The following is a 22,668-nucleotide window of genomic DNA, read 5'->3' on the forward strand; positions in this document are numbered from 1 at the left end:
CCCCTCGTTTATATAGAAGAATGTAAGGTTCTGGCAACTATAAGGGTCTCAGAGTGTGTGTTAGTAGACTCAGGATGGTTGTATGCTGATCTGATGCTGGTGATGTACTGGGTAGCCTGGGTTGTCCTCTTTGTACTTCCACTGAGGCCTGATTCACAGAGATAAATGAAAACTGGTTGAATCTTAACATACTTCATGACTTATATGCATGTCCGCAAACAAATCTGAAAGCGTTGAACCTTGATGACTCGCAATAAACACTGACCAAGTGTGACCTATTTCCTTCTCAACCAACAGTGATTTTCCTACAATGAAAAATTGTATGTTCACTTAGTATCCCGGAATTAAAGACGGTATGGTAGACCTCAGACTGCCGAATAAAAAACATCTTATTACCCAAGCTTTCAGGCACAGGCTGGGGCAACTACAAACCAGGACTGAGCACATGGTCACACAGAATTCAAACAATTGAAATATGAACTCAACTAATTAACCTTAAGATAAAATACCTGTAATCCATGTATTTTGTACGAGTTATGCTGCATTGTTGGAACATGGACTACATTTTGTTTCAGATGTGAAGTATGATTCCTTAGACACTGGAAACCCCACATTTTAATTTGCCCACAAACTAAAATGGGAAGTCCTGCTCTTAGCTCACCACTTTGAGATTGCAAGAGTGCAGGTCCTCTTTTAGACCAATATTCTTACAAAGTTTTAAAGATCACTCGTTAAAATTCTGTGCAAAGCTTGTCCTTCATGAGCCCTTAAGACTTAGTCAATCTGATACAGAAATATCTGATAATCTATGTACAAGACAAACAACGCTTCTTTCAGTATTTCTGCTTTTGGGATTTGATACACTTGAAGGAGCCTTTATTGCATTTTAACAAAAAGAATAATTTTATTAGCATAATTATTAAGCTTCAACGTCTAGATATTGTCACAGTTGCTTGCAGTCATACTTTAAATTTGCTAAGGGGGTGTTTGTGCATTTCCTGTAGGTAGAAAATGTTACAACTAGTAGTTCTTTCTAAGCAGGAATAGTCAAAGACGTAAGGCAGCAGAAGGTGGAAGTGTACAACGGAATTTGTACCAGGAACAGCCCTTTTAACGTGGATGCGCAAAACAACCGGGGAGTAAAACAAGGGCGTTAGCTCTTTACTCCCTGCTTTTATGCTCTTGCAGATATTTGAAGGCATGGTGGGTGCGCAAAACAGTCTATACGTGTCTGCGGGGCCTTCAAAAAGCATTTGGATTTCCACCAGAATGTACTTTCAAGCTGCTGTAAAAGCAATGGTTTCCTATGGAACCCGCCACAGTTCCCCGCATGTTAAAAGCAGGTGAATTCCAAAGTGATCCATCGTAAATGCCTCCCGCAATCGTTAATTATGGGAGATATTTGCTCTATTCTCCTGTATTTTACTATTTGGATTTCGACCTCGTTTTGGAAATGACCAAGAACTTTTTGCAATTAAGTGTAAATGGACAAGCTTCCATCCAGTGCAGTTTAAAGAGTTTGACCACCATTTCATTCCACTTAGTTTGTTTAGAACGACATTTTAAACCTATTTAAGAAACCACTGTTTAAAATAACAAAATTCTTTCGAACACTTTATTCCATTGCTCTGGTTTGCAGGGCAGTTGAAGCAAAATAGTAGAGACCCTCCGATGAAAAAGCACACACCTGCGGCATATACTTTCTTTCAAAAGACCTAGCAAATAGGTCAGCTCAAGGACTTAATGGGGTTCAAATGGTCATAGTAGTGTTTAAATTGCACTGCTAAGGTTTATTCCTCATGTTTTTTCAAGCGCCACAACATTGAGATTAGACGATTAGGTAAACATTAGCAATAGTCATGTTGAGCCTACGGAGTGGTTCATCCAGAATCATTTGCAATTAAGTGATGTGTTGTCTTTTGTGTAACCCTTTTCATGGGCATGGTTTGGGTAATGATGTTCGGGAATTCGTACACATTGGAAATCGTCCTGGAAATCGTAAAGGACATGGGTCTGCGCAGATGTGGTAAACTCCTATTACCTAATTTATCAGAGTTATGCCTGCAGACTGTGAACGGGAGCTCTGATCGCCCAGGTTGTTACACTTTTCAAAATAGTAGATCTACATCAATAATAGACTATTGTATGATGCATGTGTATGATTGACAATGTATTACTGATTTTTACATATAGCGCCAACCAGAGAGTACCTGCTAATTTTATTATGTAACGGTAGAGGAGGCAGCTTTGCGAATCGCTAGCTACTACACCACAGTTAATAAAATGGAATTGCTCCAATGGAGTCCTTCTGTCTGACAGATTAATCTCGTTTACATTACTAACGATTGAAGCTTGTCTTAATATTGACATTACAAGAGACCTCATTCTATCATTATTTGACAATCTTATTGTAACTGCTAGGTCAGTGTTAACGTAATGTAGGAGCCTAAAGGGCACCCTTACCAGAGCTGTTAAGAATTCTCCTATAGATACCTGCTCGATTAGAAAGATCAGACTTAATTATAAGAACGTTCTGACCAAAGAAAACATCTATTAGAAACGCGTGGTTTGGAAAGATCTTGAGTATATACGGCCCACAGTAAGAATAGCCATGAATTCTGGAAAGTTGTATGGAGGGGCATGGCTGCTAAACACAAATTCTGGATGTAAATGCGATTGCACCACACGAGTGGGTGAATTATTTTCTTTCTCTGTACAACTCTTCACCACTGGTGAGCCAATAGCTGGCTTTAAGGGAACTGGATATGACTGACGCTGACCCCATTGCATTTTCCTTTACCAAAGTTCTCCAGGCTTCACTTCTAGCTAATGGTAAAGACCAAGGGGGTGATATGGTCCCAAACATTTTTCAAACTCAATTTGGCAATCTGGTCTCTGGTCGTTACAATAATCAGACGTCACCATTTATCATCCAGATGCAGGCAAGCAATTATTGTGCTATTTTACAAGAAGGGAAATGGGGCAGATCCATGCTGTTATCGACTAATTTCCATGATTGGTTCCACAGCTAAATGGTTTGGGAGATTAGATAACTGGGTTAAATCTGCTGCCATTTGGGCTGAGGAGCAAAAGAGTCAGCACTGTCGAACAAGCACTTAATCTCAGGCTGATTGTAGACAAATGTGTCCTTGTCTGGGTTTCGTTGACCTTTCTAGAACGTCAACCGAGGGAAGCTATGGGAATTTTGTCGAACTCAGGCCTTTCCAAATCCCTACTATCGGTGTTGGTGGTTCTACATGAAAGCCTTAGTGCAAGGATCCATATAGCCCACACTGGTGAGCTGTTCCCAGCTCCACTGTATGCATGGGGTCAGACGGGAGTGCTTCTTACCACCCTTGCTGTTCAATCTGTATATTAATTCACTATTTTGTGAGCACACCATCACTGTGGACACAACAAAATGTACTGGAAGGCATATTTGTGCATTGGCTTATGCCAATCTATGCTGCTAAAGCCGTGCCAACTGCAAGCTGAGGTGTGGGGCTATTCCCCTGCAGCCCCAATTCAACGCAAAGAGAATCACTTCATGCTATATCTATTTGGAGTTTCAGGTTGTGCTTCAAATTATTTGTTGCTTCTGGAGGCAGGGTGGGGTTTGATCTCAGACATGTTAAACTTTAAGCCTTTGAAATTGTGGGCGAGAGTGTGGCATAATAGTGCAACTGATTACCATCTAACGCACTGGATCATTAAAGACTTGATGGCTTAAGATGTAGGAGGATGGAGCCCTTGGCTACAATCAATAAAACACAATCTGGGCAGGTTTTCTTTTTTAAGCCACTATATGAAGCCATTCGTGGAAACATCAGTCTATATGACCAAATTGCACGCTGATTTTGTCCAGAAAAGAAATCTGATGCACCACACTCTTGAGCTTGCACCACACTCTTGAGCTGGCAAAGCATACAGTTCTACACTATTTTGAACAGTGTGTCCAAAACAGCACGGATAATTATACAAATTGGTTTTTGGATCTACGCAAGAGCAGAATTTCTATCTTGCCATTAGCCTCTGTAGTTGCCAGGTGAAGCCGTCCTAAGACACAGGCCATCTCACCATCTTGCTACTGTGGTGGCAGCTCTGTGGATGATCTGACACATGTTCTATTCTTCTGTCCTATTCTAAATGATGTAAGGAGAAGTATTATTCTTCCTATATTTAGCATGTACATTATTTGAACCCTAAACGATGCCAAGAGGCTACTTATTTCTCTTCCATGTAAAATCTGGCCTGTTATACTTATAGTTTTATCTGTAAGGCCCCATTATTCAGGATCTTCCTATTTTTGTCATGCTGTATTCTATTGGTTTGTTGTACTTCTGTGTATTTATGCCGTTCTGTATTGACGAAAAATGTATTTGAGAAATAAAGTCTATTGATTGAAGTACCTACTCACAGGTGTGGGAGCTCGCAAGATCTCTTGGGCTGCTGTTTGTAATTCATACAACCAAGTTACTGGTAGGTATTCATAGACAGAATGGTATGTGACTGCCCATTAAAGAGATTTACCAGGGCATTTCCAAAACCTCCTCATAATATGCATGTAATAAGAAAGAAAATTAATATTACACGGACTCATAAACCCAAAATATATCACATCTGTTTTACAGGAATAAAAAGAACAAAGTAAAACAAACACCAATGAGAACATTTCTGGCTTTCTTTCTACAAAAGGTTGTGATGCTACCAGTGGGGAATGGAGTATTTTCTCAGAGTTACAGAATGGCAAAATACGGCCTGCCTACCAAACTGGCTCTGGCGATTTACAGTTTGCGGCAAACATAACACCGGGATCCCCATCATTGTAAAATATGCGGTCTTAAAAAGATCTGAGACGGTCCTAAAAAATGGGTTTTACTCCTAAACAGCTGCCATAATGTAAAGTGTTACGTCTTGTCACATGACACTCACGTACACTTGTCCACGTGTTTTCTTTCAGTGGTCCTACTCCTGCCCCAGAAATGTGCATGCTATGGCCAGCAATTTATTTTACTGGTGGTTCACATTCAGCTAAATCTGATCTTTCGGTGCTAATTTTACCCGTAGAGGTAAATATTTATGGTGGCGTTTCTATCCAGAAGTACTGCCATGCCACCACTGGGGTTAAGGAGTACAAATTATGCCAACGTTGCCTCGTGCCAGAATGGTAATCTTGTTTGAACTGTATTTTACCACTTGAAGATTTTCACTCGAAATATGGCCCTTTGCTCCCACTGTGTGAAGAATGTCCCATCAACTTGAGCTATAAGGTTAGACACTTGTTTCTCTTAGTTCAGCTTAAACTGATGGGGATCATGCACGCAATGGGATGACGCAGAGAACATTCATCCCGGATTGGCTGTTATCAGATTGATGGGAATGTAAAATGAGAGCCTTATTGCTGTTATTAACCGATCCCACTTCACAAAAAACAACTATATTAATTCTTATACATAACACACAGTTTCCGTAACCTTACGATATAACTAGTAGATATGTTTTCCCTTTGCTTTCTGTTGACTTGGTTTTCTCGGGAGAAAAGAAGTATTTCTACTTTAGCAGTGTCTTAAACTTTTTGATCACAAGTTACTTTGCAAAGGTGTTCTGTGTTCTTGCAGATTTTCCATTCTGTTATTTTGTACTACTATAACTTGGATATTAGTTTATATTTTGGTGGGTTATAAATTCATAAGGATGGCTGGGGTCATCTTAGTTACTTTTAAATATATATACTTTTACTGCATGTCAAATTCTTCCAAAAAACTTGTGGGAATTTCTCCTGGGCAAACTGTAGATCGCAATGCTGCTCAATACACTGACAAAGGGTGCACGTATATGCCAGTTGGAATAGCTTCTGAGCCCCTCACAAGTTCCTTCTTTAGTGGCGGTTGGTTTTGGAAGCTCATTAAGTGTAAACTCTTCACACTTTCTATCAAGACGTACAGACCAAAATACAGAATTAGTTCTTAGACCAGCATGACGACCAACACATTTTCTGGAGAACAATGAAATACAGCATAGATAAAATCTGATGATTTATCAAAGATTGGAAACACAGCCTGTGATTGTCATGCAACGAAGCTAGTCCATTTAAAAAAAAAAAAATCTGGTCTCAAAATTAAAATCCATTTGGAAAGAAAGGGAATCTAAGATGCCTGTCAAATTACTGCAACATGGAACCTTCAGTTAAGCATCAACCGTCTTTAGGGGTTCAGAACTCTGGCATGCTCCACACTCTCCTGGCTCGGTCTCCACTCTGCTCCACATCTTCCGAAATGGTCTTGATGTCACTGTTAAAAGGGTAGATCCTGGACCGGGACTTAAATGTCGTTAAAGATAGGCTCAGGGCTCGCCTGGTGTTCCATTGATTGGCCAGCTTCTTCGATTCTTCTTCCTCTTTCATTTTTTCAAAAGCTTCCGTCAGCACGGAGCGGAATAGAGAGGCTACCTCTTGTACTTCAGGATCATATTCTGCAATGAGCTGCCTGAATCTGGAAGAAAGCAGATACATACTTCAATTTATTTTCATTTATTTGGGTGCAGTAAGGGCCTACTAATCATATACTGAGTTGCACCCTACACAAAATACTCAGTCACACAAGAGCTTTAAGGAAAGAAGATGCATCAATGTGTGGCTTACAGGGGGCATTTGAGAACACTTTGCTTTAACCTATAAGGGCCTCATCCAGTAAAGTGCAAAGCAGTTACAAATGTGGAAACAAGAATTCCTGTATAATATACTGCACTCGCCATTCAATAAACGGAAGTTGAAATGTAGTATAATTCTGCTTAAACCTTTTTACAGCCTTTCACCTATCTGTAAAGGAGGCCGTTAACGTTAAAGTTGAATAATTTAATTCAATCCAATCTGCATCTAAAACATAGGAATACACCAACTTTTCAACAAGACATATAATTAATCAAACTATTCCTGCCTCTTTTCTTTCTTAGATCGACTGTAATCCGTGTATTGGTTTGTTTAAGCTTTTTCCCCAGAGACAGTAGACAAACATATTACACATGTACAATACTACAATTACTTACCTACATGTAATGAATGAAGCACATTTATTTTAATACATTCAATGAAAATATTGCTCCCCTTATTAGCATCTTTCATCAGTTAATTCAATTTGTGTTGTTGATCACCCTTATGTTTATTAAATCCTACATTAAATGTTGATGTGTTCGTGTGGTGGGAATGCGTGGATAGATGAGATCTGTAAATCTCTTTCCTTGTAAATTTCTCTTGAAGACTTGCAAATTATTTGCTCTGGCAGCTAATGCTAAATGTGAAAATGTGCACATGTGTGGCCAAGTAAGATATATAAGGTTTCCAATTCACATTTGCTGTTTATCTGATCAATAAAAAGATTGAAAAGCCATCAATGCAAGAGTCCTTGCCGCTTGATTCCCCAGATCATTGTCCGTTGCATGTGTACGTACGTTCAGCATTGGGGAGCGACTCTGGGCTGCCCCAAACCCGTAAAGGCGCTCTTTGGTTTCTCTTAGGCCCAGCATCTTTGCCCCCCACCCCCTCGCCCTACCTTTCCTGGCCCATCATCATCGCCATTTGCGTTCTGCCCCCCGCAGGGCTGCACTGCGAAGCCCTATGCATCGGCCTACATGCAGTGCTCGTTTGTATCTCCCCTGTGCATCGGCCTACATGCAGTGCTCGTTTGTTTGTATCTCGCGCTTCAGCCCTGCGGTGTGCAGTGTCCACGACATCACAAAGGAAATGCAATTGGAGAAACAGAGTGCAGATGCTTATGTGGAAAATAATAAGTCATCTTGACTCATGGCGTGTACACATCATGTTTGGATGGATCAAAAATTGAGCCACTTCATTTAATTGTCAGGGTTACACCATTTTGTGATTTCTTAGAAAGTAAGTTGAGAGAGCATGAACTTTTCCTGAGACCTCCGTTTGTATTTGTATTTATTTGAAGAATAAGGAATGGCAATTGCGAACAAAAGTGTTATACAGAAGTACATTTACATATGGCAGAGGCATTCGCCAGAACGGCGCCTGTACTCCAGCACAAAGGGGCAAATTAGTGGTGATGGTATGGACAGAGTGGAACATAGAGCCAGGACAAAATAAAACATGCTTCCCTGACAAAGGTAACATCACCATAGGGGACGAGTGCTGCAAACTAGGGAGGAGGACTGTACAAATATACACAATTTACATTATTACGCAACATCGGCAGGAATGGTGGGTTCAGGTAGGGAGGGTGGGGGAGGAAGCAGGGAGCGGGGTGGCCCTCTTTGGAAAGCAGCTGAAAGCGATTTACCAATCTGTTCGCCAAGATGATATGGATCCCAAAAGATGTGATGACATCATTCTTGGAGGTGTCCTATTGAGACCAGCAGACCAGGGTGGATGCATCTGGAGGACCACATCATGGGGAGAGCTGCTGCAGGATTCGATACCAGCCTCTGAATCCCCAAATGGAACATCATTTTTTTTTTTTTATTTATTTGTATTTATCCAGAATCTGGATTTAACAAAAGATCTCAGTTTCCTCTGCTTAGATGATTGCGTTCGGTGGCGTACTCTGTGTGCACTGCAGTAGGGCATTCTGTAGAATTTTTTGCTCCTGCAATCGACCAGTTTGTTTTTTGTCCGCTGATTAGGCGGTTCCACCATGTTTCCTCTTCGCTTTCAGTGTATAGTTCGAGGAGCGGGTGAAGTTATAGTAGACGAAACTGGTGCACCGCTGGACACACCAGTAACAAATGCCTTACTGTTTCTGAGTCAGCTTTACATAGACGGCAGCTTTTTGCGGTCGAATAACCTCTTGCAAACAGAATCTCGTTTGTGTGTAGCAGGTTTAAGCGAGCTCTTAGAAGAAAATGCCGCATTGATTTATTTGGAAATCTTCTGAGTAACTGGGTTGTCTCATTTAGCTTCTTTGGTTCTTGAGGGAAGGTGGTCAAGGTCTTGTTTCTTTTGGCTTTCTCCTCGGTGTTGATCCAGTCAGCCTCTTCCAGTTTTTTTTTTATCTTGTTTGGATTCGTGATAAGGTCTTCATTTGTACACGCAATTTGGGTCAGCTTTGATTTTATTTGTTCAGCCCAATTAAGAATCATACTGCAAGCGCCTGTCTTAATCTCCAAGTCTATTAGTTTATAAAGAGGTGGCGCGTCGGGAAGGATTGTTTTTCTGAACAAGGATACGCTTGCCAATTCCACTATCGTGCTTAGTGAGACGAGTCCAAGTTCTTGTCTTATTGCCTCCATCTGGGTTGATTTTGGCAGGTTTAGTACTGATTTCCAAAAGTGACCCTTGAGTTTTTTCCATATTGTGTTTGGGACCGATGGCATCGCGGCTGCTCCGTATGTCAGGGCCGGGACAACTTTGGCTTTGTAGAATGTTATTGTCGGAATCAGGGAGAAGCGACCAAATTTCTTATCCAGCAATCTGGCTTGGGAGGTCAGGGATCGCGCTTTCTTCCAGAGTTCTTTTTGCATCGCTGATTCTGTGGGAGTGCTGTCTACTATTACACCCAGATATCTGAAGTTTTTTTACTGTTTCCACATTGACTTTTTCAAGGTTCCAGTTGAATTCTTTCGATCTTTTGTTATTTTTTCCCAGTATGAGCACTTTTGTTTTTGCTTTGTTTATGATTAAGTTGGCCTGGTTGATAAACTCTGCTAGATCATTCATTTGTCTCTGGAGACCAATTTCTGTTCTGTCCAGCAGGGTGATGTCATCGGCGTATAGCATTCGCGAGACTGGTGTGTTGCCAATTTTCGGAGGAAACGATCGAGTCTTCTTACTTGCTTCTTTTATGTCGCCCAGGAAAGCTATAAATAGTTTGGGGGCCAACGGGCACCTCTGTTTCACTCCGCGGTTGGTCGAGATCTCTTCCGAGAGCAGGCCCTGTTGGTCTAGTTTGACCCTCATGGTTGTTCCTTTGTGGAGAGCTATTATTGGAGCAAGGATGTTCGGTGGACAGTCCCATGTTTTTAACTTCTCCGTTAGCATTTCTCTGTCCACCATATCGAATGCTTGCGATAGGTCTATGAAAGCGAGAAAAGTTCTCGAGGATCCTTGCAGAGTCTTACTTTTGGTTATGCTAGGTAGCTGTGGCCGTTAGGTTTTTTTTAATCCTGTTTGAAATGGATCAGCGCAGGGGGTGCTCTTTGCCCAATTTTGAAATCTTTTTAGGAGCAGGGAGCCGTATATTTTTCCAATTGTGTCCAACAAGGCAATTGGCCTGTAGTTATGTGGATCCGACTTTGCGCCTTTTTTGTAGATGGGAACCACTATAGCTGAGGTCCAGGACCTCGGGATGGATCTGGTGTTTGAACATTTACTGAGCACCTGGCTTATGAAAGGCACCCAGTTTTCGGAGTATGTTTTCAGATCGGTGTTTGTGATCCCGTCTGGACCGGGTGCTCTGGAAGCTTTTAGTTTCTCAACGAGTCGTGGATATCTTCTTTATCGGACACATCTATCCACTCTGTTTCGGTTTCCTCATGGTTTGTAGGGTTCGCCTTTGATGGTGCTTGAAACAGGTCAGTGAAGTGTGTTATCCAATTTTCTTCGCTTACTGCGTTACAAGGGGTATTTGAGTTTGTCGTGCACACTTGGTTCAGCAGTTTCCAAAAATCTCTGGCATCTTTTCCCGCCCCTTTTTTCAGCATTGTTTCAGAGTCCTTTTGATACAGATTTATTCGATGGTTTTTTATCCAGGCTTTGTATTTTTTCGTTTCTGCTTTCAGTTCTTCTTGCAGTGCTTTCGAGTTGTTGCTTTTCGTCCACCTTTTTAACTTTCGTATTATAGCCCTTCTAGCCACCACCTGTTTATCAAATTGGTGCGATTTGGCTAAGTCCGTCCCCCGTTTCTTGTTCAAGATGATTTTAAAAGGGCTTAGCAGGGGTTGGTAATCTATTGTTGAGTTGCAGATAGTGTATTTCGAAGTTAGTTGGTCGATTCTTTCTTCTGTTAGCCTTAGGCGAGTTCCTTGATTGTTACTTTCGACCATATGCCTCATCCGAATTTTGTTTTTACAGCTGGAGTTCCACGTTGCTTGTAGTAAGTTATGGTTGCTTGCTTCTGTTTTAATCACCTCAAATGAGGACATCACTTTCTGCATTTCTGCAGATGTGAAGATGTAGTCTATTGTCGCTGACTTTTTCATTCTTTCCCACGTCGGAGGTCTATTTGTAGCAGGAAAGTCCTTAGCCATGTTGGTGAACCCTCTTGAAGCCATAAGATCATTCCATTGGGCTCCTCGTTCTTCCTTTGTGCTCTTCCTTAATGGAACATCATTGGTGTACAAACTTGGCTGTATGTTGATACAAATCTCAAAACGATACAAAATGAGGCATATGCTCAGAAGATTCCAGCAGACAGGAGGGTCTGAAGGCCCACGATCAATACATGCCAGAGGTGCAGTGAAATCCAATATTATTATGTAAAATGAGTGGAGCTTCATCTCCTGCTTTGGTCTTCCAAGCGCTTTCTCCCACCTGGAGCTTTTTCCTCTCTTGAGTCCACTTTCACCTGAGCACCCACTGAGCTGGCCTGACGCCATAATCCCCGATGCAGACATGTCCTGCGCCCTATTTAGTGAACTCGGCATTAAAACATTTCTATGGGCCTCATGTGCCTGGGGGGTAGTGATAAAACATTGGTATTTCTGAATAGCGTCCGTTTTACCGCTCTACGCCTGGTGATGGCTTTTAAAACACATAAAAAAGCACCTGATTGCAGATGGCAGTCTTACCCCCACAAAAAGTGGCGGTAATGTTGCTGTTGGAATTATCCCCTGTCGTAATTCCACCTTTCGCGAATGAAGTCCAATCGGACTTCATAATGATCATGGGGGAATAACGAAAAGCAGTAACCGCGTAGAAACACAAGTATTCCCAATGATTGAAATAATTTGGCGGCATTAGTGTTAATCCAGCCCACCACCTCATCCTCAATGGGGGCACTAAGAAGACTTTTAAAACTGTTTCCAACCATCAGTTGGCAAGTGCATGATGGACTATGCTAGATATTGGCATTATTTGGCATTTAGAACAATTTAATTAGAAGTAGCCATAGGCAATTCTTATTGGAACGCCAGTGTCATTTTTATTCCTCTTGCTCCTTTTTTCACCCACCCGCTTTAAAAAAAAAAATGTTTTTATTGGCATTTAGCAAGTATAGCAAAACAATAACGACCCCGCTTTTGAACACATATATATAGATCATATTTTTGTTCTATTTTCATATCGATCACTGTCTGAGCTTTAATCCCTTTTTGGTTTTGGCGAAATTAAAAAAGCAGAAAAACTATTGCTACAGAAGAGAGGGAGGGAATGGGGTTCTAAACTGAGAGTATCTTGTTGGCATAGCAACTGTCAATGCCACAGCAAGGAACAGCCAAATCCCTAAAATCTCTTTTTCAAAACTCCTCCACTGTACAACCCAACTGGAAGTTTCCTAACAATATTTGCTCCAATCAGAAGCTTTGTAAGAAGCAAGTCGGGTGCCATCCTTTCCATTTCCCAGCTGCAGATTGATTTCACATTGGGCTATTTGGCAGACATATTGGCTATTTTTGGGCTACATTTGAATGCAGATCTGTTTTCTTTGTCCCTCTGAGGCTGCCTTTCTAAACATCTCCACTCTCTCTACCCCCACCCACTCCACTCTCTCTAAACCCACTCCGATTTCATGTGATGGTTGGGTTTTGTTTGGTCTATTTTGGGCTACTTTTGACTAGCCATCTCGAAGCTGCTTTGTTCTTCATATCTTTTGTCCTCAACTAACGCCAATCACCCACCCTCACCCACCCTATCACCACTCTACCATACACATATCCCCCCTACATCCTCTACCTTCACCCTACCTGCACCATCACTACACCCACGCTCCCACCGTACCCCGACCCTTATCTAGCCCCACCCTCTCTACCCCACCCATCCATGCTACCCTCACCCACCCTCCCCCTCCCACTCTACCCGAACCCACCCTCTACCCCACCCATGCTACCCCACCTACCATCTCTATCTCACCATCTCTACATACCCACCCACTATAACCCAAGCCACCCTGCTCTCACCAACCCTACCCTCTCTGCCTCCACCCACCTCCACCCTCTCTACTCCCACCAACCCTACACCCAGCCACTCTACCACCACTCTCACTAGACCCACCCACTCTCCCTACCCAAATCTCTCTTCCTTTCACCCACCATACCCGCAATCTCTCTACCGCTACGCACCGTACCCCCACTCACTATCCCCACCCACAATTCCCCCACACCCACCTTCTTCAAAAACACCACTCACCCTACCCTTACTCTCTTTACCAATACCCCCGATACCCCCACTCCCTCTACACCACCCACCCCTCTCTCTACCCCACCCATCTGCCCTAACCCACCCTATCTACCCTACCCCACCCTATCTACCCCCACCTGCCCTACCCCCACTCTCTCTAACCCCCACCAACTCTACCCGCACTCTGTATATCCAACCTACCCTACCCCCACTCTCTACCAATACCCCTACCTTACCTCTACTTTCTCTGCCAATACCCGCACCATATCTCAACTCTCTAACCCCACCCATCTACCCTATCCCCTCTATCTACCCTACCCCACTCTCTCTGCCCCACCCACCCTACCCCACTCTCTCTACCCCCACCCTACTCCTCTCTCTCTAGCCCCACCCACCTTACCCGCACTCTTTACATCCCATCCGCCATACCCCTGCTCTCTACCAATACCCCACTCTCTCTACTCCCATTGTCTTTACCCACACCCACCCGCCCTAACCCACTCTCTCTACATCCACCCACCATAACCCCATTTGCTCTACCCCCCACCACCCTACCCTCAGCCACCCTAACCCACTGTCTCTACCCCCAGCCACCCACCCTACCCTCACTCACCACCGTCCCTACCTAAAACTGTTTCTACCACAACACACAACCCCACCTCCACTGTGTCTACCCCAAACCACCCACCCTACCCCACTATCTCAAACAACCCACCCACCCTACTCCCATTCTCTACCCCACCCAACCCCCACTCTCTCTACATACCCCCACTCTCTCTACCACTCTAACCACCATATACCTATTCTCTCTACCCCCAACCTCTAATCCCACCCACACTATCTCCACCTGCTCTACCCCACTTTCTCTACCCACACCCACCAACCTACCTCCAACCTCTATACCCACACCTACCTTACCTGCACCCACCCTACCCCCTCTCTCTACCACCACCCACTAACCCTACCCCCACTCTCTCTACCCCCACCCATCCTACTCCCACTCTCTCTACCCCCAAACCCACTCTACCCCACCCCTCACCATCCCCCCACTCACTTTACCCCCACCGACCCTGGCTCCTCTCTCTCTACCCCACCCTACCTCCACTCTTTACCCCCCACTCACTCACCCTACTTCTACTCTCTCTACCCTAACCCCACTCTCTCAACAGGGGCCATAGTGTATATAGTTGAGGGATAATAGATGTTCTCTGTATATCTCTATTGAAGGTGCATGTGTTGTACACAGGATTCCGAAGACTGCACTGTTCTACGAGCTGTGTGCAGGTTGCGAGGGTGATCATTAACGTTGCAAGAGATAAATAAGCAGATTGGACATGCGGCTACCCCTTTAAAACATCCGTTATTACTACCACTTTTTTTAAATGGTACTTTATTCATGACCTCAGAAGGACACAAGCCTAAGTAGGTCATTCCGCAGATTGAAATGTGTGAAATGCAGGCTGCTCTCACATATCGGAGAGCAACGCTTTACTCTTGCATGCACCCTTGGCAGATGTGCTCTGCCTGTCTGTGTGTCAACAGGGACCATTTGTGGAGACAACAGCATTACACCATTATTGTTTTTGCCTTCCATGCTATCGCTTCTGATACAAGACCTCAGACCTGTGGCTGGTACTACACCCTGGATTGCTATTTCCTTCTGTCCAGGCCTTTGTAAGCTCTGGGTATGGATGACCCCCTCCCTCCCACAATATCTTAATCAAACGGGGGTGCACGATCTCTGATATTCAATCTCTTAATTTACTAGAGCTCCCAATGTCATACCCTCTCCTACCTGAGTATTACTATAGTTTGCACTGCTACATTTTCACGTAGACTGCTTCTAACTAAGGCGAGCCCTTGCTGTAGCTTTGGTTACGCATACACACTGGTTGTTGAATACTTCATGGCTACGCCAACTCAGGGGCACAGTTACTTAGATTTTTTCCTCCTTCACAATATCCTCTTCAGACTGTCAGAGGGAACCACACAGTTGCAAAACACCAAGGTAAATATGTTTTTTACGTGCAGAGAAGCCACCTTTTCATTTCTCCTGTCCTGGACACTTTCGCTTACTCAGCACAATATTCCACCAAGCTTTCTTTTTTAAAACGTCAGTTCATTCCACACCCCTATCCGCGACCTTGTATAAAGCCTGTTGCCGATAGCAACCCTTTTCCACACAGCATTGCTTTTATTCGCCTCCCTTTATGAGTCAACACAATAGCCTTTTTGCCCGAAAAGTCATGAGCAAGACCTAGAAACAGTGGTTCCAATAACAAAGAACAGAGCAATATAAAGCAACAGAGGGCATGTCTCCAGCATGACTATGACGTGTTGTCTCTATGGGAGTACAAGAAAGAGAAGTGGAAACCAAATTGATCTATTTAGTGTTTTATGACGCGCTACAATGCAATTGATGAAGTTGCTAAAAAGCAACGGGTTGGAGAGAGGCCACAGTTCTTAAAAGATAAGCTTCATTGGATGTATTTGGGGGGCGAGAACAAACAAGGGGTAAGATAAGAACCAGAGGGAACGAGAAATTGGGCAATGAAAATATTTTCAGCTAATCCTATCATGCTGCATTCCAGACCCTAAACAGAGAGATTAGGAGCAGAATGAGGAAGAAAGAGGAGCATTTATAAGGTGGGACTACTCTTGTCATCAGAAAGTACAAATACATTAATAATGTCCATAGTGTCACTATTGTGCACTGCGTGTAGGAATGATGATATAATCAAGATGGCTGCCAACAAAGATAATAAAATCTTTAATTAAGCAATAAGCTCCTCGCTGGGGGGGAATTTACCGCTTCAGGTAATGCCATGGGGCCTGCTGTAACTGTGGGCCCAGGGCATTACTTGAAGTGGTAATGCCCCCCAGCGAGGGACGTATTGCTATTAGTGCCCTGGCCTGTAAGACCGGGGTACCAATAGTGTCTTTTTTTAAGTTGTGAGACACCTTTTGGTGTATAGCTGCTGAAAAAAACAAAACAAAAACAAAGATGGCTACCATGGAACAGGGTGAAGGGACTATATGTAGTCCCTTCTCCCTTTCCATGGCAGACATTCAAAAAGGAGAAAAAAAAGAATACAAAGAAGATGGCCGCCATGGAACAACGAGACGGGACTACACACAGTCCCTTCTCCCTTTCCATGGCGGCCATTGAAATGGGAGTAAAACATTTTTAAAAAGATGGCTGCCACAGAATCGATAGAAGGGACCAGTCCCTTCTCCCTTTGTATTGCATCCAGGATGCGGCTGTGACTGGCGACAAAGGCTTTGTCGGACTGGTAACGTCCCGGCGAGGGACAATTAGCTCACTTGTTACAAGCTCATTGTCGCCCGCAGGGTAAAAATATCTCTTATTCTTTGAGAGATTTCAATTTCTAAGATTTCATTTGAAAGATATTTTCAGGCCAAAAAAAATGATTCTAACAACATTTACTCTGAAACAAGTGATGTTTGCAGATGAGAACTAGCCATATTCATATTATGAAAACGCATTTGTACTTTTACTTGGATGTTTCATTGGAAATAAAAACAAGCATTATGTAATGCGAGCAATTGCTAGTTTATTTTATCTTGAGAAATATGATTATAAACTATGACGGAAGTGTCAAAATTACTAACCTTCAGTTAACGTAATTAATTTCCAAAAAGAGAGTCAAAAAGGAGTCTTCAGTCAATGTTGTTAATGCTTTCCAGTATGAAATTTTTGCTTTGCCTGATAATGTACTGGTGCAACCAGCCCTATACTAGGCGCGAAATGCAAGTAATGCAGGAGCCTCCAAGGAGCCTTGAGAAGGAATAGCCCTGCAATTGAAAACATGTGTTTTGAAGTAGGCACAAAGTAAGACGTAAGTTGCAGGGGTGACTTTTGAATACTTCTAGTAGTAAGATGGAAAACATCTGTGTCACGTGCACATATAGAGTTTTGTTTTCCCCTGCTCCTCTTGAACTCACAAGGACTCGATGGCCTCTATTGCCTCAGCCTTGGTGGACTCTGCTATCACTCCGTGCCAATGGCTCCTTCCCTCTTCTCCTTTAGCACTACCTTGGGCACCCTCTCCTCTATGGGCAAGTGAACCTGTTCACTTGCACTTAATTTACCCTTCTCCTGCCTCCCACCTGAGCATCCCCCTCTTCCCCTTCACTCTCCTCTACCCCTTTCTGTTACAGCACTTGCATGTTCCGAATGGTCTCACGACCTAGTAGGAACATTGTTTGTCTTCTCCCCTCCCCCCAACGTTCTCCTCCCCTCCCATCTTCTTGTTACAGCACTTGCACGATCTGATTTGTCTCACAACATTGTAGGAACGCTGTTGTTTTTGCCTTCGCCCCTGTTCCCCCGTACCTTCTCGGCCCCTCCCATCTCATTGTTACGGCACTTGCACGATCCGAATTGTCTCACGACCTATTAGGAACGCTATTGTTTTTTTCTTTCGTTTACCCCCCTCCATTGTCTTGATGCGCCTTGATACACATTGTTTATAGGTGCATTATAAATACCCAATAAATACTTAAAAATAAAATAAATATTGTTGATATTAGACAGTGGGCCTCATTAGGACCCAGGCGGTAAGGGGTTTACGGCGGCGTAAACAGCGCCGACCCTTACCGCCTGATTCCGAGGTCCCTTAGCGCCATGGAGGTTTTAACATCTGCTTTTAGCAGGTGTTAAAATCCATGGCGCTAAGGGACCTTGTTGTTAATTACGCCACCGTAATTTACGGTGGCGTAATTAACGCCTTCCCCACTCCCATTATGCCCTATGGGGCGAAAATGGGAATGGGGAAGGGTAAATGGGTTAATGGGGACTTACCGCCCCACTCACCTCGGAATGGGGCGGTAAGTCCGCCAACCACCATGGCGTAAATGTAGTTTACGCCATGGTGGTAAAGGTACGACCCAGGCGGTAACTTACCGCCTGGGTTGTAATGAGGCCCAGTAAATTTTCAAAAGTAAGATTAGCTACGTTTGTGCTCTCCATGAGCTTCTCTGATTTCAACCAGTTTGCCTTTTTGCTGACAAAGATGCATAGTTCCATCATCATTAAACAGTGATAGTTGCACAGCAGAGAATTTAAAGAGCCCTAATGTCTCATGCAAATCTACTTGACGCTGTGATCTGCGTAACCTGATTGCTTTTAATTCAGTAGCAGTGCCAGACACTTACAGGGTAATTCATAGAATTTCGCCGAAAAGTGTCGCAAGCGGCTGGCGCAGAGTGTCCGCATGCGATTGTGTGCGCCAGGAACGTGCGCTAAAACCGATTTCCGCGCACAGCGTATTCATGGATTTTAGGCTCCCAAACCAGCCGTGGTGCAGAGAATCGCAGCGACCCTGCAGCAGCGCCAGTAACGCCCCCAAGAACGCCCTCGCGCAAGGAAAAGCCATCAAAATCGCTAAATCATCGCAAAGGGCTGCGCTAACCCTGGACCAGTTCACCGGGCTGCCAAACAGCAAACGCCAAGCGGGGAACGTGAATTTCAGGGGTGCGCGGGAAGTTCCACACGCGATTTGCCCAGTGCGAGCAGGGTACGTGTATTTCAGGGGTGCGCGGGAAGTTCCACACGTGATTTCATCAGGGTACGTGTATTACAGGGGTGCGCGGGAAGTTCCACACGCGATTGGCCCAGTGCGAGCAGGGTACGTGTATTTCAGGGGTGCGCGGGAAGTTCCACACGCGATTTGCCCAGTGCGAGCAGGGTACGTGTATTTCAGGGGTGCGCGGGAAGTTCCACACGTGATTTCATCAGGGTACGTGTATTACAGGGGTGCGGGGGAAGTTCCACACGCGATTGGCCCAGTGCGAGCAGGGTACGTGTATTTCAGGGGTGCGCGGGAAGTTCCACACGCGATTTCAGCAGGGTACGTGTATTCCAGGGGTGCGCGGGAAGTTCCACACGCGATTGGCCCAGTGCGAGCAGGGTACGTGTATTTCAGGGGTGCGCGGGAAGTTCCACACGCGATTTCAGCAGGGTACGTGTATTCCAGGGGTGCGCGGGAAGTTCCACACGCGATTGGCCCAGTGCGAGCAGGGTACGTGTATTCCATGGGTGCGCGGGAAGTTCCACACGCGATATCAGCAGGGTACGTGTATTTCAGGGGTGCGCGGGAAGTTCCACACGCGATTTCAGCAGAGTACGTGTATCTCAGGGGTGCGCGGGACGTTCCACACGCAATTTCAGCAGGGTACGTGTATTTCAGGGGTGCGCGGGAAGTTCCACACGCGATTGGCCCAGTGCGAGCAGGGTACGTGTATTCCATGGGTGCGCGGGAAGTTCCACATGCGATTCCAGCAGGGTATGTGAATTCCAGGGGTTCTGGGGGGTACTACACGTGAATTGGCCGTGTGGGTCCTCCCAGGTGTACGCTCGACAACCTCCACGGCCCCTGCAGGCAGCCCACACCACGGGGGACTACCCTGCACCCCTGCTCATGTCCCGCAGGCAGCCCATCCACCATGGGCATGCCCCGCAGCCAACCCACATGTCATCTTGCACTACTGATCAACAATGCATGTCTCCCACCACCCCCACCCCCCAGCAGTGCAGGGGCAGCACCACCAGGCCCCCACTCATGTCCCCCTGCACCCCCACCCCCCAGCATCCAGGGGCAGCCTCCACCAGGCCCCCACTCATGTCTCCCACCACCCCCACCCCCCACCATCCAGGGGCAGCCCCCACCAGGCCCCCACTCATGTCTCCCACCACCACCCCCCCCCAGCAGTGCAGGGGCAGCCCCCACCAGGCCCCCACTCATGTCTCCCACCACCCCCACCCCCAGCAGTGCAGGGGCAGCCTCCACCAGGCCCCCACTCATGTCTCCCACCACCCCACCCCCCAGCAGTGCAGGGGCAGCCCCCACCAGGCCCCCACTCATGTCTCCCACCACCCCCACCCCCCAGCAGTGCAGGGGCAGCCTCCACCAGGCCCCCACTCATGTCCCCCACCACCCCCACCCCCCACCATCCAGGGGCACCCTCCACCAGGCCCCCACTCATGTCTCCCACCACCCCCACCCCCCACCATCCAGGGGCACCCTCCACCAGGCCCCCACTCATGTCTCCCACCACCCCCACCCCCCAGCAGTGCAGGGGCAGCCTCCACCAGGCCCCCACTCATGTCTCCCACCACCACCACCCCCCAGCAGTGCAGGGGCAGCCTCCACCAGGCCCCCACTCACGTCTCCCACCACCCCCACCCCCCACCATCCAGGGGCACCCTCCACCAGGCCCCCACTCATGTCTCCCACCACCCCCACCCCCCGACAGTGCAGGGGCACCCTCCACCAGGCCCCCACTCATGTCTCCCACCACCCCCACCCCCCACCATCCAGGGGCACCCTCCACCAGGCCCCCACTCATGTCTCCCACCACCCCCACCCCCCAGCAGTGCAGGGGCAGCCTCCACCAGGCCCCCACTCATGTCTCCCACCACCCCCACCCCCCAGCAGTGCAGGGGCAGCCTCCACCAGGCCCCCACCACCCCCACCACCCAGCAGTGCAGGGGCAGCCCCCACCAGGCCCCCACTCATGTCTCCCACCACCCCCACCCCCCACCATCCAGGGGCACCCTCCACCAGGCCCCCACTCATGTCTCCCACCACCCCCACCCCCCACCATCCAGGGGCACCCTCCACCAGGCCCCCACTCATGTCTCCCACCACCCCCACTCCCCAGCAGTGCAGGGGCAGCACCACCAGGCCCCCACCACCCCCACCACCCAGAAGTGCAGGGGCAGCCCCCACCAGGCCCCCACTCATGTCTCCCACCACCCCCACCACCCAGCAGTGCAGGGGCAGCCCCCACCAGGCCCCCACTCATGTCTCCCACCACCCCCACCACCCAGCCACCAGGGGCACCCTCCACCAGGCCCCCACTCATGTCTCCCACCACCCCCACCCCCAGCAGTGCAGGGGCAGCCTCCACCAGGCCCCCGCTCATGTCTCCCACCACCCCACCCCCCAGCAGTGCAGGGGCAGCCTCCACCAGGCCCCCACTCATGTCTCCCACCACCCCCAAGCCACCAGGGGCACCCTCGACCAGGTCCTCACAATCCCCAATCATGTGCGTTATGGTCAGCCTCCACAGCCAAAAAGCCCTACCAAGTAACCCATTCACCCACATGGAAATGGAAATTACATGTCACACCCCCAATGTTCATGAAGCTAATGAACCCATGTCCGTCACACACAATGTTTGCAATTGAATGGGAAAACACCCAACATGACATGCATGAAACCAATGAGATGATACCACACAGTGAAGCATGAAAACAAAATTGTATTGAAAAAAAGAAAGAATGCTAAAGAAATGAAACAAACTACAATGGGAAGTAAAAAAAATCAAGCTGCATGCCCGCATAAAAATAAAGAACTGCAAATCATAATAAAAAAAAATGTCCTCCAAAGTCAAATGTAAAAAAATTATCTATCAAATCAAGAACTATGTAAAAAACTCGAAAGGGTCCATGAGCCCAACTGAACAAAGGAAACCTAAAAAAAATACCTAACTAAAAAGCAACTATATACAAAAAGTGGAGCAGTGTCCGTCGACTCCAAATCATAAGAAAAAACAAAGGAAACCTAAAACTAAAGAACTATATACAAAGGCGGCGGGCAAGTCCAGCGGCTCACTCCGTGGTGTTCCGGGCCAGGGCATCATCGAACTCCTGTTCGATGTCCCAGAGGCGGTCCAGTTCCATGGCCCCGAGGGTCCGCAGGGACGACGCCGTGTCCTCCTCCAACCCCCTGCGGATTGCCTCGAGGCACTCGGCCCGCCTCAGGGCCCTCCGCATGGAGTTCTCCGCCCTGACCATTGTGAGCCGCGCCTCTTCCGCCCGCCGCCGCTCCGCACCTATGGCGTGGCCCAACCGCTGCCACACGGAAGACACTCTCTGTCCTGGGTCCTCCTGCCCTCCGGCCGATGCCTGCCCCTCCGATGTCGAAGGCCCCGAGCCTTCATGGCTCCCACCATGTTGCTGCTGCTGCTCTGCCTCTGCCCGTGCACTGCCTCCTGCTGCCTGCACATCCTCCGCCGGCTGGGGTGCAGTTGTTGATGTGGCCACCCCTGCTGGACGTCCGACTCCCGACTGTGGCAGGGATGCCTCCTCCACCAGCCTGGCCGCACTGTCAGAGGCAGCTCCACAGGGCACCCAGGTGACTGATGGGTGGGAAGATGGCACAGAGGACGACTGGCGCGTAGGGGGTCCAGTTGAGGAGGGGGTCGGAACAAGCCCCATCAGACGGAGGAATCCGGTCTGGGTGACCTGTCCCAGCAGGCTGACGTGGTCAACGAGCCATTCGAGATGACGTGCAGTCTCTCCATGAAAAGACTGCAGGTCACCTCGCATGGCCTGTTGACGCAACGTCACA

The 22,668-nt window shown here is 46.8% G+C and overlaps 2 protein-coding genes across 2 annotated transcripts in view; one reads left to right on the forward strand and one right to left on the reverse strand.

Annotated features, from left to right (window-relative positions):
- Window positions 1–22,668, forward strand: part of LOC138468103 (ADP-ribosylation factor-like protein 6-interacting protein 4) — a 758,894-nt gene that overhangs the window by 548,962 nt on the left and 187,264 nt on the right. The gene's annotated exons all lie outside the window — the stretch shown is intronic.
- RD3 (RD3 regulator of GUCY2D) overlaps window positions 876–22,668 on the reverse strand; it is a 246,759-nt gene continuing 224,966 nt past the window's right edge. Inside the window, exon 3 of the mRNA XM_069608518.1 lies at window positions 876–6,491. Within this exon, the coding sequence (XP_069464619.1) occupies window positions 6,212–6,491 (280 nt within the window). The 3' untranslated portion in view covers window positions 876–6,211. The remainder of the gene's footprint in view (window positions 6,492–22,668) is intronic.

Source organism: Ambystoma mexicanum, chromosome 4q (assembly GCF_040938575.1).
Source record: "Ambystoma mexicanum isolate Mex_15411 chromosome 4q, UKY_AmexF1_1, whole genome shotgun sequence".
NCBI lineage: Eukaryota > Metazoa > Chordata > Amphibia > Caudata > Ambystomatidae > Ambystoma > Ambystoma mexicanum.